This window comes from Mobula birostris, chromosome X (assembly GCF_030028105.1).
Source record: "Mobula birostris isolate sMobBir1 chromosome X, sMobBir1.hap1, whole genome shotgun sequence".
NCBI lineage: Eukaryota > Metazoa > Chordata > Chondrichthyes > Myliobatiformes > Myliobatidae > Mobula > Mobula birostris.
The window spans coordinates 72,226,312-72,246,591 of NC_092402.1; the positions used below are offsets into that span (position 1 = coordinate 72,226,312).

The 20,280-nt window shown below is 45.0% G+C and overlaps 1 protein-coding gene across 4 annotated transcripts in view; it reads right to left on the reverse strand.

Moving 5' to 3' along the window:
• kcnh6a (potassium voltage-gated channel, subfamily H (eag-related), member 6a) overlaps positions 1–20,021 on the reverse strand; it is a 170,547-nt gene extending 150,526 nt beyond the window's left edge. For 3 of the 4 annotated variants that reach the window (XM_072249669.1, XM_072249667.1, XM_072249666.1), the window contains exon 1: positions 19,580–20,021. In XM_072249669.1, coding sequence (XP_072105770.1) covers positions 19,580–19,655 — 76 coding nt within the window. In that variant the 5' untranslated portion in view covers positions 19,656–20,021. The remainder of the gene's footprint in view (positions 1–19,579) is intronic. The other variant, XM_072249668.1, reaches the window with a different exon arrangement.
• Positions 20,022–20,280: the final 259 nt, after the last annotated feature.

The following is a 20,280-nucleotide window of genomic DNA, read 5'->3' on the forward strand; positions in this document are numbered from 1 at the left end:
ATTCCCCACTCTGGCCTCTTACCTCTTGTCCTCACCTGCCTATCACTTCCGGCTGGTGGCCCTCCTCTTTCCCTTTCTCCTATGGTCCACTCTCTATCAGATTCCTCCTTCTCCAGCCTTTTACCTTTCCCAGCCACCTGATTTCACCCATCACCTTCCAGCTACCCTCATTCCCCTCTGCCCACCTTTTTGTTCTGGCATCTTCTACCTTCTTTTCCAGTCCTGAAGAAGGGTCTCGGTCCAAAACGTTGACTGTTTATTCATTTCTGCAGATGCTGCCCGACCTGTTGAGTTCCTCCAGCACTTTGTGTGTTATTGAAGTTGGTGTTTACAATTCCAGTACAGCAACGGATTCATTCAGCCTCAGCATTCCCAAATATTTGTTACATACTCAGTTGTTGGAGACCTTGAACTGTAGCTTAGACAGCTTCTGTATCTATACACAGGGCACATTCACAGTGTAGTCACTCAAATCAAAATACAGCTATATGCATCCTGCTGTATGATCTGAATTAGAATGTTAGATTTATGTTGGTCAGGAGGCTGAAAAATTAAGCATACATCAGAAACCACCATACATCAGCTAGATAGAATGGAGCCCTAACCAGAATCATCCAAAACCTCATCAAATAGAATTACAGTGGATAATTACTATGTTGGATTTAAACCCCATTAAGAGCCTAAAAAAACTCCCAGTTCCTGCTGTGGAACTACCAGTAGGGGTTGACATTTGCACCTCGAAGAGCATTCCTCTACTCAAATCCCCTCTTATCATCCTCTGAGGATGAATCCAACATCAATACTGCTTACTTACTACAGAAGTTCAACTATTCTGGGGAATGCCCAGTGTCAGATATTTCTCCAGCAGAGACTACGCTAGCTGAGGTCTCTGTGCAAGTCGCGTTCAACAGGCCAGCCAAAGATATCCAATTCAGCCAGACCTCCTCAGGTAGAGTGAGGGCAGATTAAACAGGAACCTTCTCTCCAGGGGCCCTGGCAGAGGAGGAAGCAATGCAGGTGGCGGCAATGCAGTCTTGCAGGCTATGCACTGCATTGATAACACCCAGTGCAGCCCACTACCGTGTGCCAAGCAGCAAGCATTAAACTTAAAGGAGCAGCTGACATTGAAATCCCTGGGAATATCATTGGTGCTCGCATTAGACCTTGAGCATCCTGCAACTAATATCCCGCCATCAAACCACATTACTGAAACTGAAGTAACGCACTGCTCTGATAGCCAACTCAATCTTCCAACTTACTAATTGTTTTCAACACCATCTAATTGAATAATGCCCTTTAATGTTAAAATAACATAGGGGCAGTATAGGAATACTATTAGATGATTCGACAGTATCACAAAAGAGACAAAGTGTGGCAAAAGGAGTACGAGGGAGGTTGTGGCAGCTCAGCACAGCCACTGACAGTGGAATCATTTAATTCAGGTTTGAGCACAGCTTCCTTAAGGTTTGGAGAGATTGCACAGATAGCGCAGCTGGACAAAGCCACAAAATACGGATTTTTTTTAAGCCAGGGACCAACGCTAAAAGGCAGGTAAAAAGGCTGATGGGCAAATAAGGTTTTCAATTACCTCAAATTAATAGAAAGAATGAGGGTTAACTGCCAGAATTTAGTTACAACAGTGACATCAAGGCTCATCAGGAGGTGAACTGGCTCAGGGACAGGGTCATTCTGGTTACCAGGTGAACAGGTAGTTGTATTAATGATACTGATATGTCAGAAGCTCAACTAGAAGTCAAACATGATGGCCAGGCTGCTAATGAAGCTTCAGAGGCATCGCATGCTGGTGGGTAGAGATCAAGGAAATTCTTCAGGGTATAATCCTTTAACTCCAGTTGTTCCAAATGACAAACACTTCAGTACTTCACCTCTATGGTCCCACCTCTTTCAACCTCTCATTCTCTACAGTTCCACAATCTCTTGGGATTTTTACTCCCCTCCATTTCTGGCTTCTTGGTCATTCTAGCTCTCTTTAGAGGTTGGGGTCCAACACAGTACAATTCCTTCCCCTGTTGCCTTGACAATTCTTTCTTCAAGGTTTCAACCCGAAAAGTCAACTTGCACCGTTTGTCTCTGCAGATACTACTCGACCAGATGAGTTCTTCCAGTGCTCTTTTCATCCTTAATCTCCACCCATTTGACCAAGCATTTTGCTTTCTAGGATAATGCCTATACGGTTTTGTGCCAAATTTTAATCAGTGAATCTCCTGTAATGTTGACTATACCAACATTGATGTTTACTACTGTGTGTGAGATATGGGAAGTCTGGGAGACCTCCACTCTCCCAGATAAACACATCTGCACCAGGTGCACTGAGCTGCAGCTCCTGAGAGAACGGATTAAGGAACTGGAGCTGCAGCTTGATGACCTTCAACTCATACAGGAGAACAAGGAGGTGACAGATAGGAGCTACAAGGAGGTAGTCACCCCCTAGGTTGCAGGGTGACTGTCAGGAAGAGGAGAAATGTACAGCCAGTGCAGAGTACACCTGTGGCCATTCCCCTCAATAATAAGTATACAACTTTGAAGGGTCGACCTACCTGGGGAGCCATAGTGACCGGGTCTCTGACACTGAGTCTGGTGTTGTGGCTCAGAAGAGCAGAGAGGTGAAGAGGACTGCAGTGTTGATAGGGGATTCCTCAGTCAGAGGAACAGAGATGAGGTTCTGTTGGTGCGATAGAGACATCCGGATGATATGTTGCCTCCCTGGTGCCAGGATCAGAGATGTCTCTGATCGGGTCCATAGCGTTCTCGAGGGTGAGCAGCCAGAAGTCTTGGTGCATATTGGCACCAATAGCATAGGTAGATAAGGTGAGGTCCTGAAGAGATATTTTAGGGAGCTAGGCAGAAAGCTGAGAAACAGGATCTCCAGGGGAGTAATCTTTGGATTGCTGCCTGTGCCACGTGCCATTGAGGGCAAGAATAGGATGATATGACAGGTGAATGTGTGGCTAAGGAAATGGTGCAGCGGGCAGGGGTTCAGACTTGTGGATCATTGGGATCTCTTCTGGGGAAGATATGACCTGTACAAAATGGATGGTGTCCAGTATCCTTGTGGGCAGGTTTGCTGGAGTTGTCCAGGAGGGTTTAAACAAATTTGGAAGGGGAATGGGAACCAGATTAATAGCGCTAAGGATGAGGTAGTTGGTTTACAAACAGAGGCAATGTGTAGCGAGGAGAGGGTGTTGATAGGGCAGAAATGCAGTCAACAGGATGAGTTGCAATGCAAAAGGTGGACAAAATTGAAAAGGGTGAATACAGGACTGAAGGTAATATGTTTGAATACACGCAGTATATGGACCCTTAGAGTAGTAAGGATGTGGTCTACAAATTACAACGGGAGATAGAAAACGCATGCGAAAGGGACAACATTACAATAGTTATGGGGGATTTCAATATGCAAATAGATTGGGAAAATCAGGTTGGTGCAGGATTCCAAAAGGGGGGATTTCTAGAGTGCCTACTAGCTGGCTTTTTAGAGCAACTCATGGTTGAACCCTCAATGGGATCAGCTATTCTGGATTGGGTGTTGTGCAATGAACAGGAATTGATTACAGAGCTTAACGTAAAAGAACCCTTAGGGGAAAGTGATTATAACACGACAAAATTCACCCTGAAATTTGAGAAGAAGCTAAAGTCAGAAGTATCAGTATTCTAGTGGAGTAAAGGAAATTACAGAGGCATGACAGAGAAGTTGGCCAGAATTGATTGGAAAAGAACACTGGCAGGGATGATGGCAGAGCAGCAATGGTTGGAATTTCTGGAAGCAATTTGGAAGGCACAGGATATATACATCCTAAAGAGGAAGAAATGTTCTAAAAGAAGGATGACACAACCATGGCTAACAAGAGAAGTCAAAGCCAACATAAAAGTCAAAGGGAGGAATTATAACAGAGGAAAAAAATAGTGGGAAGTTAGAGGATTAGGAAGCAACAGAAGGCAACTAAAAAAGTAATTAAGATGGAATATGAAAGCTCGCCAATATTAAAGAGGATACCAAAAGTTTCTTCAGATACACAAAATGTAAAAGAGAGGCGAGAGTGGATATCAGACGCTGGAAAATGATGCTGGAGAGGTAGTAATGGGGGATAATGAAATAGTGGATGAACTGAGTAAGTATTTTGCATCAGTCTTCACTGTGGAAGACACTAGCAGTATGGTGGAAGTTCTAGGTGTCGGGGTGATGAAGTGTATGAAGTTACCATTACTACAGAGAAGGTTCTTGGGAAACTGAAAGGTCTGAAGATAGACAAGTCACCTGAACCAGATAATGTACACTCCAGGGGGTTCTGAAAGAGGTAGCTGAAGAGATTGTAGAGGCATTAAATTCTGGAAAGGCGCCGGAAGACTGAAAATTGCAGGAGGGAAGCCATTGGCCAGTTAGTCTGACCTCAGTGGTTAGGAAGATGTTGGAGTCTATTATTAAGGATGAGGTCTCAGGGTACTTTGATGCATATGATAAAATAGGCAGCAGTCAGCATGGTTTCCTCAAGGGAAAATATTGCCTGACAAATCTGTTGGAATTCTTTAAAGAAATAACAAGCAGGATAGACAAAGGAGAACCAGTTGATGTTGCATACTTGGATTTACTGAAGACCGTTGACAAGGTGCCATACATGAGGCTGCTTAACAAGCTACAAGCCCATGATATTACAGGAAAGATTCTAGCATGGATAAAGCAGTAGCTGATGGGTAGGAGGCAAAGAGTGGGAATAAAGGGAGCCTTTACTGGTTGGCTACCGGTGACCAGTGGTGTTCCACAGGGGTCTTTATTGGGACTGAAGCAAGGATGTAATACTGAGACCTTATAAGGCACTGGTAAGGCCTCATTTGGAATATTGTGAGCAGTTTTGGGTCCTTTGAAAAGATGTGCTGAAACTAGAGAGGGTTCAAAGATCTTCACAAAACTGATTCCAGGATTAAATGGCTTGTAATATGAAGAGTGTTTGATGGCTCTGGGCCTGTATTCACTAGAATTCATTAGAATGAGGGGTGACCTAATTGAAACCTATCAAATGGTGAAAAGCCTTGACAGAGTGGATGTGAAGAGGATGTTTCCTATTGTAGGAGAATCTAAGACCAGAGGACACAGTCTCAGAATAGAGGGGCAAACACGAGGAAATCTGCAGATGCTGGAATTTCAAGCAACACACATAAAAGTTGCTGGTGAACACAGCAGGCCAGGCAACAACTCTAGGAAGAGGTACAGTCGACGTTTCGTGCCGAGACCCTTCGTCAGGACTGAAGGGTTACAGGGAGAAGGCAGGGGTTTGGGACTGCGAGGAAAATTGAATCAGCCATGATGAAATGGTGGACAAGACTTGATGGGCCGAATGGCCGAATCCTGCTCCTATATTATGGTCTTATGGACATGGCTTTAAGTGGTTGTGTTGGCATAAGTGAGCCCAAGCAGTGTGCATCCGTGAACTATTCAAACTCAGGGAAAATCACAACTCACCCCAACCCTGCATTCATAATGCCACCCTAATGTACCCAGGGATGAGATCCCCCCAAAGTTGTGCCAGCTGACCTATTCCTCAGCCCCAGGGGCAACAGCCCAGAACACCCAGAACTGCCCCACCTAATACCACTTCATTTAGCACCAACAGCTCTGGAGGTATCTGCCATCATCAACTAGAGCCCGTCAGCTGAGTTTTGGGAAAGAATCGCTGTATCTTCCTGCCCTTAAATGAAGAAATCAAAGATTGTGCCCATTTTCAAAGGGCATTTTGATACACTTTCTTATTTAGTACAATTGCCATCAACCTGCCAGCAAGCAGTGATCACCCCGGCAGAGGTCACAAAATACACTGCAGTTTCTCACCCCAAGCTTCACCTCCCAACCCTGTGACTACTACCGAGGACAAGGCAGGGGAGCAACACCATCTGCAGGTTCCCCTTCAAACTGCATACCATCCTGACTTATAAACATCATTCTAGCCAGGTGTAAAACCTGAAACTCCCTCCCCAATGGCAAGAATGGGAATGTGGGCAGCAGCAGCAGCACTGAAGCAATTCAAGGAGGTGACCCAAGGACAGTGGACGGCAACCTTGTCAGGAATGCCTGCATGTCACGAAGGACTAACAAGAGAAACTTTGTCAGCTGAGAGTCAGCGAGCTGCACTTGAGTCGGGAGGTTGTGGGTCAAAGGCTCACTCCAGGGACTGCAGTGATTCTGCAGCCAGGTCACCGAGGGCACATTAACTCCAATTTCTACCACACAATGACTACGCTACTGAAGTTCTTAGCTGCCTCTAGCATGTAGGTGTCACCAGGAGATTGTGAAAGGTGCCACAGGAACATGACGCTTGTATCCTTGGAGACTAATTTGATGCACAGATGAGACAAAGGTCAGCAGCAAACCACCTGAATTTTAAAAGTTCATGAGCACACGCAGCACAAAACCTTTTATACCACAGTCATGCCCTTTCCAATAACCTTTTAATAATATCTTAATTTCATAAACACAGCAGAATACAGGCAACTTGGTAAACACAGTGAATAACTGGGATTACGAATGTCCCCAGCTGTGCATATGATTTTTGTTGCTAGTTTAACATAGAACAGAACAGTACAGGCCCTTCAACCCATAATGCTGTGCCAACCAATATAAACCTACTCCATGATCTCTCCTCCACAGCCCATAACCCTCTATTTTTCTCATGTGCCTAAGGGTCATTTAAATGTCCCCAATATATCAACGTCAATCACCACCCACAGCAGTGCTTACCAGGCAGCCACCATTGCTAAACACTTACCTGTCATCTCCCCTATACTTACCTCCACTCACCTTAAAAGGATGTCCTCTTGTATTAGTTATTGCCCCCCCCCAGGGGAAAAAAGGCATTCGCTGTCCACTCCATCAATGCCTCGAATAAATCTCTATCAAGTCAACTCTCATCCTCCTTCGCTCACTCAAACTTTCCACACAAGACATGTCAGGTTATGCCGGTTTCCGTGGCGTGAAGCGACTGAGAGTACGAGACTACCCCCCCCCCCCCCCACCGCCGGATAGGACGCCAGTCTATCATGAGGTTAACCCCCAGCATTTGTCAGTACCCATTTTCAGCTGGGTGGACTGGAGCAGTGTGTGGTTTTCCCAGGGTAGGCGAGACCTACCCTAGAGTGCATTAAGTTAAAAATCTTTCCACTCGCACCTTAAAAGAGACCTAAAAGACAACTTTTTCCCTCCCCACACAGGGTGGTATGTATATGCTACAAACTGCCAGAGGAAGTGGTTGAGCCAAGTACGATGGTGTTATTTAAGAAGCACTCAGATAGATATATGGATAGCGTGGCTTAGAGGGATATGAGCTGAACACAGGAAATTGAAACTAGTTGGGTGGACAACATGCTCAGAAAGGGCTGGCTGGGACAAAGGGTCTGTATCCATGCTCTATGGATAAGAAGCAGATATAGCACCTTTCCTCAGAGGTGCTCAGTACAGTGAATAGCAAACAGTGTTTCAGCAGAGCAGACCAGAGGGGCAACCAGAAGTAAGTCCCACCCCTCCTGCTCTGGGAGCCTCCCAATAACTCCACCACACCTTAAATAATTGTTGTTCTAGCTTTGAAATGTTTTCCTTCATTAAATCAGTTTACTTTAACTGGATGAAATGCTTTGTCATCCCAGATAGCAATAATTAGCATGTAAATATTCTAGTGACCTCAGCACCAGCTGATACCTTGAGAAAGAGGTTGCTGTTTAATAATTAGTGTGGGGTCACAATATGGACACATCTACATACCATCTTGCTGTGCCAGCAGATAGGGGCCCAGCACTAATAAATGGGGTACTGATAACTCAAGAGCGGGTCATGTGCTGTGGATCCTTTGGCAAGTGACTCACCTTCCCATTCTACAAAGCTATTCCACAATCTACAATGTGCATTAGGAATACTTTGCCAGAATGTATGCAACTCCCACAGCACCAAAACAGCTCAATAATATCCAGGACAAAATAACTCAATAACATCCAGGATCAGCACCTAGAACATTTACTTGCCTCACCAGAAGCTGACTATGGCTGCAGTATGTACCATCAGTAACTGTTAAACTACCAAACTCTGAGATGGGAGGTCATGGAATTACCATCAGTAATGTCTTCCCTCAAGTCACATTCTACTTCCACTTGAGATAACATTTGTTTCCCCTCACTTTTCGTGGTCAAAATACTGGAATTTGTGGATCTGGGCTTACAACTTACACTCCAACACTTCTAGGTGGTGGGAAAGGGGTTTTAAATCATGGCTTTGCCAATGATTCCACATATCACAGATGACAGTATCTGGCAGTGGGATTAGGTGTGACTGAGCTACATCTGGTGGATTCTATCCTGTTGACATCCAAAGTCACAAGCTCTGTTTTTTGTAGATGTTCTAACTTAATGATATACAGTGATGTTGACCCATTACTGTGCTAATAGATAAAAGCTGTTACTGTATAACAGGTGGGCAGACCTGGTGGGTACGGGATTCAAAGTGCATACCACTAAAAATAGAGCTTGTAACTTCCGCAAAGTCCATCATTTTATTTACTTTTACTTATTGAGATACTGTGCAGAACCGGTCCTTCTGGCCTTTCCAGTAACCTGATTTAACCCTAGCCTAATCATGGGATCATTTACATTGACCAATTAACCCACCAAATGGTAAGTCTTTAGACTGTGGGAGGAAACCCATGTGCTCATGAGGAGAATAGAAACATGGAAAACCTACAGCACGATACAGACCCTTCAGCCCACGATGCTGTGCCGAACATGTACATACTTTAGAAATTACCTAGGGTTACCCATAGCCTTCTATTTTTCTAAGCTCCATGTACCTGTCCAGGAGTCTCATATCTACCTCCACCACCAACGCCGGCAGCCCATTCCATGCACTCACCACTCTCTGCATAAGAAAAAACTTACCCCTAACATCTCCTCTGTACTTGCTTCAAAGTACCTTAAAACTGTGCCCTCTTGTGATAGCCATTTCAGCCCTGGGAAAAAGCCTCTGACTATCCACACGATCAATGCCTCTCATCATCATATACACCTCTATCAGGTCACCTCTCATCCTCCATCACTCCAAGGAGAAAAGGCCAAGTTCATAGGGCATGCTCCCCAATCCAGGCAACATCCTTGTAAATCTCCACTGCACCCTTTCTATCATTTCCACATCCTTCCTGTAGTGAGGCGAACAGAACTGAGCACAGTACTCCAAGTGGGGTCTGACCAGGGTCCTATATAGCTGCAACATTACCTCTTGGCTCCTAAACTCAATCCCACAGTTGATGAAGGCCAATGCACCATATGCTTTCTTAACCACAGAGTCAACCTGCACAGCAGCTTTGAGAGTCCTATGGACTCGGACCCCAAGATCCCTCTGATCCTCCACACCGCAAAGAGTCTTACCATTAATACTATATTCTACCATCATATTTGACCTACCAAAATGAACCACTTCACACTGATCTGGGTTGAACTCTATCTGCCACTTCTCAGCCCAGTTTTGCATCCTATCAATATCCCGCTGTAACCTCTGACAGCCCTCCACACTATCCACAACACCCCCAACCTTTGTGTCATCAGCAAATTTACTAACCCATCCCTGCACTTCCTCATCCAGGTCATTTATAAAAATCATGAAGAGTAGGGGTCCCAGAACAGATCCCTGATGCACACCAATGGTGACCGACCTCCATGCAGAATATGACCTGTCTACAACCACTCTGACTTCTGTGGGCAAGCCAATTCTGGATCCACGAAGCAATGTCCCCTTGGATTCCATGCCTCCTTACTTTCTCAATAAGCCCGGCACGGGGTACTTTATCAAATGCCTTGCTGAAATCCATATACACTATGTCTACTGCTCTACCTTCATCAATGTGTTTAGTCACATCCTCAGAAAATTCAATCAGCCTTGTAAGGCACGACCTGCCTTTGACAAAGCTATGCTGACTATTCCTATTATGCCTCTCCAAATGTTCATAAATCCTGCCTCTCAGGATCTTCTCCACCAACTTACCAACCACTGACGTAAGACTCACTGGTCTATAATTTCCTGGGCTATCCCTACTCCCTTTCTTGAATAAGGGAACAACATCTGCAACCCTCCAATCCTCCAGAACCTCTACAATCGTCAAGATCCTTTTCCGTAGTGAATACTGAAGTAAAGTATTCATTAAGTACCTCTACTATCTCCTCCGGTTCCATACACACTTTTCCACTATTACACTTGATTGGACCTATTCTCTCACATTTTATCCTCTTGCTCTTCACATACTTGTAAAATGCCTTGGGGTTTACCTTAATCCTGCTCACCAAGCCTTTTCATGGCCCCTTCTGGCTCTCCTAATTTCATTCTTAAGCTCCTTCCTGCTAGACTTACAAGCTTCTAGATCTCTATTATTACCTAGCTTTTTGAAGCTTTCGTAAGCTTTTCTTTTCGACTAGATTTACAACAGCCTTTGTACACCACAGTTCCTGTACCCTACCATCCTTTCACTGTCTCAATTTATGCTTCCAAGTTCCTGCCTGATAGCCTCTTATTTACCCTTACTCCAATTAAACGGTTTCCTAACTTGTTTGTTCCTATCCCTCTCCAATGTTATGTAAAGGAGATAGAATTGTGATCACTATCTCCAAAATGCTCTCCCACTGAGAAATCTGACATCTGACCAGGTTCATTTCCCAATACCAGATCAAGTACAGCCTCTCCTCTTATAGGCTTATCTACATATTGTCAGGAAACCTTCCTGAACACACCTAACAAACTCCACCCCATCTAAACCCCTTGCTCTAGGGAGATGCCAATCAATATTGGGGAAATTAAAATCTCCCACCACGACAACCTTGTTATTTTTGCATCTTTCCAGAATCTGCATTCCCTATCTGCTTCCTGATGTCCCTGTTACTATGGGGTGGTCTATAAAAACACCCAGTCAAGAATGCAGACATCCCACCTCACCCGGAAGTTCCGGGAGTCTCCCGCATATTAATAATGGCTCCCTGATGCCCGCAATTTATATACAATGTCCCGGAAATCAATTTTTTTTGAGAGCGAGCTCAAGAGAGACCACGAGAGAGAGCGAGAGCGCGCACGAGAGACAGCACGCTCGCCGTGGCAGAGTGTTCCAACAAAAGAAAATATAAAATGTACATCACCCCAGACTACCCTAAAGTGTACCCCTGCCTAACAGGGGTCAAAATAATGACAGGGTTGCTCGCTGCACTGTTTGCAACAGTGACTTTTCTATTGCCCATGGTGGGTTAAGACTATAAAAGACGTGTTGAGGTGAGTTCAACAGGCGTCATTCATTCATTAGCATAGCTAACGTTATTTAAACTAGCTGGCTAGCTGCTAAGGAGCTACTCTATTGCAGACATCCCAACTCTCCCGGAAGTCTCCCGCAAATTGATGGTGCTACCTCCCTGAAGTGAGTTTTTGCAGGGTGGGATGTCTGGTTTGTGTGTTTGGTCACACTTCTTCTCCCCACCCACCCACCCACCCACCTCACTATGGTCATGGATCAAATCCAAAGTCAAGAAATGCCCCATGAATTGAGGAGATGTGAGCTCATCACCCTGCAGAGATCACTGGCCTTGCCTCAGCTGAGTATTCATGCAACACACACTGTGGGACTCAGCAGTGATGAGCAGAGTTGTCAGAGCATTAACTATTCATGTACAGACATCCCACCTCTCCCAGAACTTCCGGGAGTCTCCCGCATATTAATAGTGGCTCCCTGATGCCCGCAAATTATGTACAATGTCACGGAAATCAATTTTTTTGAGAGCGAGCGAGTGAAAAGCAAGAGAGAGGGCGAGAGTGAGAGCGAAGGCAAGCAAGCGCGCGAGCGAGAAAGCGAGAGAGAACGCGCAAGAGAGAGCGCTTGAGAGCGTGCGAGCGACCACGAGAGAGAGAGAGAGAGAGAGAGAGCAAGAGCGCGCCATGGCAGAGTGTTCCAAAAAATATATAAAACGTACGTCACCCCAGACTACACTAAAGTGTACCCCTGCCTAATAGGGGTCAAAATAATGACAGGGTTGCTCGCTGCACTGTTTGCAACAGTGACTTTTCTATTGCCCATGGTGGGTTAAAATGTAAAAGACGTGTTGAGGTGAGATTAACAGGTGTCATTCGTTCATTAGCATAGCTAACGTTATTTAAACTAGCTGGCTAGCTGCTAAGGAGCTACTCTATTGCAGACATCCCACCTCTCCCAGGAGTCTCCCGCAAATTGATGGTTCTACCTCCCTGAAATGAGTTTTTGCAGGGTGGGATGTCTGAGAATGTACAAACTCCTTACAGACAGCAGTGGGAATTGAACCCAGGTCGCCAGTACTATGGAGCATCGTGCTAACCACTATATTACCATGCTGTCCAAAGGCAAATTCTGTTTGACATGGCTAGGAAGATCCGAAATACTGTGTGCAGTTTGCTAACAAAGACATACTTGGCTCAGATGCAGTGCAGCACTAATCAACTAATGCACAGATGACAAGATTGCTCAGAGGAGAAATGAGGAAGATTGGCCTCTACACACACTGGGACTCAGCACTGAAGGTGGGTACAGGTGTATCACTAAATACTGCAATGCAGAATTGGCTGCAGGCCATCAGTGGATCACACTGGGGATCGGAGACTGGTGGGTAGAAGCCTGTCACTGCAAAACATTGAAATGCTGCCTGGATTGCAGACATCACAATTAACGAGGAGCCAGTTGTGGGGAAATGACTGCCACATTGTTAACCCTGATATTTATCATTGTTACAGAGATTCACACAGCATGGATGGGCTCCAAGTTGCTGTTGCATAATATTGGGTAAAGCTCCAAATATATGCAGTAATGGATCAGAACCCATCAGTATTTTGCAAATATCTCTGTAACAATATATAGCAATAAATATTTCTCCACAGTGTTACGGACAAATTAATTTCTTCAGCAGTTTCTGCTTTTATTCCACAGGGTACAATGGGGTTACATCTGATCCGGCAGTGTAACATATTTAGACAGGAGACACTTATGTTAAAAACTAAAGTAATGATAGTCTCTGAGAGATGAAAAACTCTAAATGAGAAATAATGAAATACAGATTAAAATGTTTTTATCTCAGACACTCTCCAAGAGGACCACAATCTTGTCGTAGGGTTTGGAGGCCTGCGTGCCTCAGTGGCCCAGAGAGCGATGTTGGCTGGAGTCGGGGCTTGATGCTTTGGCTCTTGGTAGGGTAACCCAAGCCAAACAGGTCAAAGGGTAGAGGTCAGACTAAGAGTGGTCCACTAGTCCTCCAGGTTCAGTGGCTTAGGTCAGGGCTAAGGTCAAACAAAATTGTTACAGACACAGCAATGAACACTACTTCTACACCTGTGCGTAACAATATTCCTGAGTCTCCACCTGGGAGTGGTGAAACCAAGGGGAAGCTGCTGACATGATGAAAGAACCCTGAACGTCACCAGTGATGGAGGACCTTCACTGCTGCTCTAAACTCCAGTGGCATTGCGGGCTGCAAGTAGTAAAAGACTACTGTAAATACTGGAGTATCATTGGTCTAAAGGGAGCAAGGAATTTAATTCTTAGTAAAATTACCAGTGAAACTAATGGGACTGAAAGCCCATCTAATGCCTTGTACCCTCAGGCTTTAAAGCAGGGTGCTGGAGAAATAGTAAATGGTCTTCCAGAAGTTACTAGATTTTGGAAAGGTCAAAATCAATATTTAATAAAGGAGAAATGGGACTTCTGACCAGTTAGCTAAATGTCAGGGTCAGGAAAGAGGGCACTTACAACATTACATAGATGCATGAAACAGAAATTTTGAAATATCATTGCCTTTCTTTATTGATACTAGTGAGTTAGAAGCAGGAACTAGCAGATGAGAACCAGGATTTCCAAGGGTATCCAATAAAAGTCCACAGGATAGGGAGGAGTGGTAATTGGGCATAGGAGAGGAATGAGTGCAAAGCACAGCAAAATTTGAGGAAGGATTGCACGCTGAACTTTACAGTAGAGAACTATTGTATAGGGACTTTGATCTCCATTAGCAAGGAAGGTCTCCCTTTTCTGTCAACAGTACACATACAGTTCATTGATTCTAATGAAGGCAAACTACTCTATTCAGACTGATCAAACAGAACAATGTTGTATTTGCTGGAACAAGGAGTCATCAAATTTAAACAAGATTCAGAGAGAAACCTATTGACAGGCTGACAGGTTCCCCCCCAACCCTTTTCTGTATCATTGGATTCTAGCAGGGTGGGCATTGTCTTAGAAAATAAAAGCATCCTTGGAACTTTACATACTAAGGTCTATGCAAGCTTAGCTGTCAAAACTGATCAACTTTTAGAAATATGAAGACAGGCCTGTTAATTGTATCTTATCAAGGTCCTGATTAAAACATTTTCCAATTGTGCAGTTGCTGATAAGGGAGCCCAAATGCTATTTTGATCCATCCAATTTCTCCAACCACAACGATTTGAACTGCTAATCTTCTGAGATACAGCAGCCTTCCTTTTTTGTCCCCTTAAATTATCAGAGCTATTCCTCAGTTTCACTGGCAGGTAGGGGCATGCTACTGTACAACTTCATCCTTGAAAAGGACATCTCTTACAGTATACCACAGAATTCACAGGTCTGTACAGTAGAATTCTTCACTGGTGGGTAAAGGTCAGATATTGTACAGCTGGGGGGGGGGCCTGTTTGGTTAGCTACAGACTTGATACTATAGAATTGCAATCAGATTTATGATTGCCATACGGGATTTTTTTTGCAGTAGTGGTACTGTGCAAAGACAAAAATTACTAGAAATTACAAAAGTGCATAAAAGGAATAACTGATACTTGGTTGGCATGTCTATCACTGACTAACACTGTGATAACAAACTAGATTGATGCTTCTGAGAGAAGCAATGCAAAATAATTATTTGTTTGAACAAAAATTATGCAAATTGAATTTCCCATTCCCAACATACGAATAGACACGTTGTAAGTCAATAATATTTATTAAAAATACAATATTGTGGGCCGAAGGGCCTGTTATGTGCTGTACTATTCTATTTCAAATACCAACTGTGTAAACAGAGCTCAGTCACCAGGACCACTGGGAAATGCTGTGATACCACACGAGCCTGGGAGAATGCAGATGCATTCCACTTGCACACAGAAGCTGGTTTATATCAGACCCATTGAACTTGTGCAGGCAGAAGAGAAGATAGAAAAATATCAGCCCAATTCTCTGTCAAACCACTATCCAGAGCCTGTTGCTGATATGCAGTGTGATTAGCCCTGCATATCCCGAAGCCTGGCTTCTACCATCTCACATCAAACGATGCTTGGCTGATATCCCAGAGGGAAATGCTGTATCCTAGAATCCATCAGTAATCAGAGAGGCTGCAGCTGGTGGCTGTAGTAGAACACTTCAACACCATGCTGCTCTCACTTCAGACCAAGCTCCAGGGCCCAACACATTGGTGTAAAGGCACACCAATGGCTCTAATTCGTTAGGCATTTGTCAAGATTCAATACATCACAAAAGACTTAGACTTCTACAGTTGTAGAACGGAGAGCATTCTGCCTAATTACATCACAGACTGGTCTGGAGCAAGAGGCTGCAGAGGGTTCGAGACTCAGCTCCATCACAGGCACAACCCTTCACAGAAGCTGTGCCTCAAGGCGGCAGTGTCCATCACAAAGGCGTTTCACCATCTGCGTCACATCCTCTTTGCATTACTGTCATCGAGGAGGTGGTACAGGAGATTTTTGCAAGTTTTAATAATTGTGGCCACACTGTGCTGCCACAAAGCAACAAGTTCAAGTCTTAAATGAGTGATAATGCATCTGATTTTGGCCATTTGAAATGTGCAAGCACTTGCAGCCCTTTAATCCGGGACCCAGAGCTCTAGTGAAGGTGTTTGCCCAGGCACAGTGACGATATAGTCCCACATCAGGAGTTGTGAGTAGAATTCCCACTTTGACGATTCAATTTATTTATTTTTAAAACTCATTCACAGGATATGGGTGTCATTGGAAATAAGGTTATATATTGACACGGAGAATAAATGAGACATTGAGCTCTTAATCTATTACGGGGGGGGTGGGGAGAAGAGAGAGGAGATGCCATAAACATGTGCCTTTGACTCTCAACTGTATGCAACCGATAGTAATAACCCAGAGGGAGTGTGGCCAAATTTACTGATGGTAAACGATTGTTGAGTTCAGAAAGAGACCACAAAACTCTGGATGGATAAATTAAGTGAACAAGATGATGGCAGAGACAGTGATAAGTCTGAAATAGAGGCAACCCATTTTTGAAGAAAGAGTTATATGGACATTTAAATGGAGTGAGACTACAAAATGTCACAATACAAGGGCATCTGGGGATCATCAAGCAAGTACAAGAGGATAGCAAGCAAGAATTGAGGTGGTTTTTAGAACATAGGGCTTTATTGTAAGAGGCCTGAAATTTTAAAATGGTGAAAATTTGGTTCAGCTTTACAGAATGCTGACGAGATTGCATCTGGAATCCTATGCACAGTTTTGGTATACATGTTAAAAAAATATACAGTACTTGCATTGAAGGCAGTGCAGAGAAGGGTCACCAGGTTGACTCGAGGATGAAAGGATTAATACGTGAAAGTTGAATTTCTACTTACAGAAGCATAGAAATAAGAAAGGTAATTGGGGAATGTTGCATGGCTATTTTCCCTAATTTGGGGGGGGGGGGGTCAATAGTACTAATAAAGGTTGGGGGGGTCACTTGATTTAGGAAGGAGGAGGAGGAGGAATCTTCTCAGCAGGTTGTGGATTTTGGAATTTACACACTCAAAAAGGGGAGATGAAGGCAGTGAATATACTCAAGGAAATCATGGGCATTTCTACAAAGTCGAGGGATACGGTGAGAGGACAGCAACATTGTATTGAGGGAAAGACCATGACCACTAAATTGTGGAACACGCTTGAGGAACTGACTGCTTCTGTTCCTTACACTCAGCCACATGGGAATGGGATCACAGGCCAGGGGTTCCTGCCCTGGGGTCCACAGAGCCCTTGCTTAATGGTATTGGTTCAGGGCAGAAAAAGGTTTGGGGAACCTCTGACATTGGGCCATGGGAGATAGTGGCAGCATACTACCTCCATCACACTCCTTAGTTCAATATTATTGTCATTTTCTTTAACAACATTTATCTACGAGTCAGATGTGCCTCTCAGCTCCAGGCACCCAAGGTAGACCCCAACCTCTGTGTGGAGTTTGCACATTCTTCCTGAGACTGTAGAGGTTTCTCCTGGTGTCGCAGTTTCCTCCTTCAAGTGCCAAATATGAACTGGTCTTTAGGTTAACTGGATCCCATAGGTTACCCTCAGTATAGATCTGTATAGTCCAGTATAGTTCCCAACCCTCAGTATAGATCTGTATAATCCAGTATAGTTCCCAACCTGGATTCCATGGACCCCTCGGTTAATGGTAAGGCTCATTGGCATAAAAAAGGTTAGGAATCTCTGGTTTAGATGGATGATGGTAGAATTGGGAGTAAGGTGATGATTTTAAGAGAACAGGTTAAAATAAGTAGAGGACTGGAATTATTCTTTGCTGTCATCAGGAAGGAGGTACAGAAGCCTCAGGACTCTCACAAGGTTCAGGAACAATTATTAGCCCTCAAACTTCAGGCTCTTGAACTAGAGGAGATCATTTCACTCACCCCCATCATTGAAATGTTCCCACAACCTATGGACTCACTTTCAAAAACTCTTCATCTCATATTCTTGATATTTATAGCTTATTTATTATTTTTTTTTAGTACTTGCACAGTTTGTCTTTTGCACATTCATTGTTTGTCCATCCTGCTGGGTGTGGTCTTTCATTGATTCTATTGTGTTTCTTGGACTTACTGAGTACACCCACAAGAAAACAAATCTCAGGGTTGTATATGGTGACACCTACAGTACTGTGCAAAAGTCTTAGGCACAGATATATACATATAGCTAAGGTGCCTAAGACTTTTGCACAGTACTGTATTTATCAACGTGGAGCAGAGAGCGAATTTGTAAGTCTGCCAGAGCAAAGGATGTTGGGAATGGTGAAAGGGAGAAGTGCCACAGGAGGGGTGTGGGGCAGGTGGCAGAGGAGTGCCAGGGGCAGAGGGTGGTGGAGGTGCAGACACATCCAGCCCTGAGACACCAAGCAAGTTATATGATTCCAAACAATTAGTTTATTGATCATTACAGAATGTCTTTCTGGTGCTTCCTGCTCCCTGTCCCCTTCCCACTCTCAGTCCACAATAGAGACCCATATCAGAATCAGGTTTATCATCACTCACACGTCATGAAATTTGCTTTTGCAGCAGCAGCACAGTGCAATACACAAGATTACTACAGCACTCTGCAAGTTTTAGGCACATATACCTGATAAATGTACTTTGAACATTGCTCCCACTGTGAAACACATACTCATGTTTTAAAGTCATTACGTCATCCAGCGGAGAAACAGGCTTTACAGTCGACCCCACTCACTCTGTCCAATCATCCAATTACATCCTGGTTTACTCTCACTTCCACACAATAGGGACAATTTTCAGCAACTAATTGACCCATCTTTGGAATGTAGGAGGAAACAGTGGAAATTGGAGGGAGGGCATGCAAACTCTACACAGACAACATTTGAGGTCTGGTTTAACCTCGAAGCTGTGAGGCAGCAACTCTACCAGCATTACTGTACAATCATATTCAGCATCCAGCTGGTTTTTTTAATTCCAGATTCTACCACTTGAATTTAAATTGCCAACTTGTCTGATCACTGGTCCAGAACTCAGGACAACCAGAGCTGTGTTACTATGTTTGTGTGTTTCATTTGAGATACTAAACCAAGGCCTCAAATTGACAAATTCCATACACTATTTCAAAGCAGAGGGAATTCTTCCCACACATCCTCAGCCAAACAGTTCTCTCTCAATCAAAACATTAAAATTATCTGCCCATTAGCACAATGGTTGTGAAACGTTATTGCGCTTACTGACTGCATTTTTACATGATAGTGTTCACTGTCTATCGAGCACTTTCTGATGCTCCAGGTAGAGATAAGTACTATACAAAGAGATTCGTTCATAAAATCTAAACAGATATCAGCACCATGACCGCTGAGCCCCACTTGATACGAGACAGACTGCTCCTATTCACCGCTGATAGTCGGTGTTTGGTGACAAAATACAGCGAGTTTTGGAGGCCCTATATATGGGTGCGGATTTAGTACCCGAATCATGCATCTTTGCCGCGGTTGAGAGAAGTTGGGGGGGGGGGGGGGGGGGAAGCGAGCGAAGGAAAGGTTCGATTCCCCGCCGCGACACTGACAGAGGAACAATAGAATGGGGCTAGCGGCGGCCGCCAGTCTCCAGACCTACTGACGGCGGGACACACACAAACCTCGGATCCTCCACATGTTCGTCCCCACAACCACCACCACACACACGCGCACCCCATAATCGGCCCACTGATAAACCCCGCACCCAGACAACTGTGCCGGGCGCTTTGTTGCACCGCCCCCTGCAGCCCCTCTCCCCGGACTGACCCTCCCCACCCATCTCCACTCACTCTGGACCTCGAACTTGCGGATGATGGTGTCCAGGTAAGTGTTCTGAGGCGCGACGTGGCCCCGGCGGACCGGCATGGTGTCGGCGAACCGGCCTCTGAATTCAGTCTAGAGAACCGACCTCCTCCTGCAGCTCCATCGCCGCCGCCCACGACACGCCCCCTCTCTCCCTCCCTCTGACTCCGTCACCACGGCACCGGACTCCCGGGAAATCCCAGCAGCATCACCCGTCTGGTGCCGGGAGCGGGGTCTGCTCCGCAATCAGTGCCGGGGGCTGGGGTGGGGGCAGCGGGAGATGGTCCGCAGACACTAGGCGTTCCGTAGGTGGGTGAACGATCCGCACACGCCTGGGATACAGCGACTCTCGTTCCCGCTCCCACTCGTCCAGCAGTAAGACTAGGCTGTGCTCACACATCAGCTGCCTGGACCCGCCTCTCCGCCTGCCCGCTGTCGCGGGTGCGATTGATCGGCCGGGGAGGAAGTTCCGTGACGAATGCAGATAGATTACTTGTGAAACTCGTGCTGAATTCCGAGTACATGATCTCCATAGAATACTGGATGAGGGTCAGGCGGAGGTCACACCAACTCCTGCAATGAGCTTAAAGGGGAGCAGCCCACCTGCCGAGTAACGTGTAACCCTTTGGACAAGTTTGCAAACATACAACGGTTGTTAAATGGGCATTACATCGTCGCCACAGCGCTG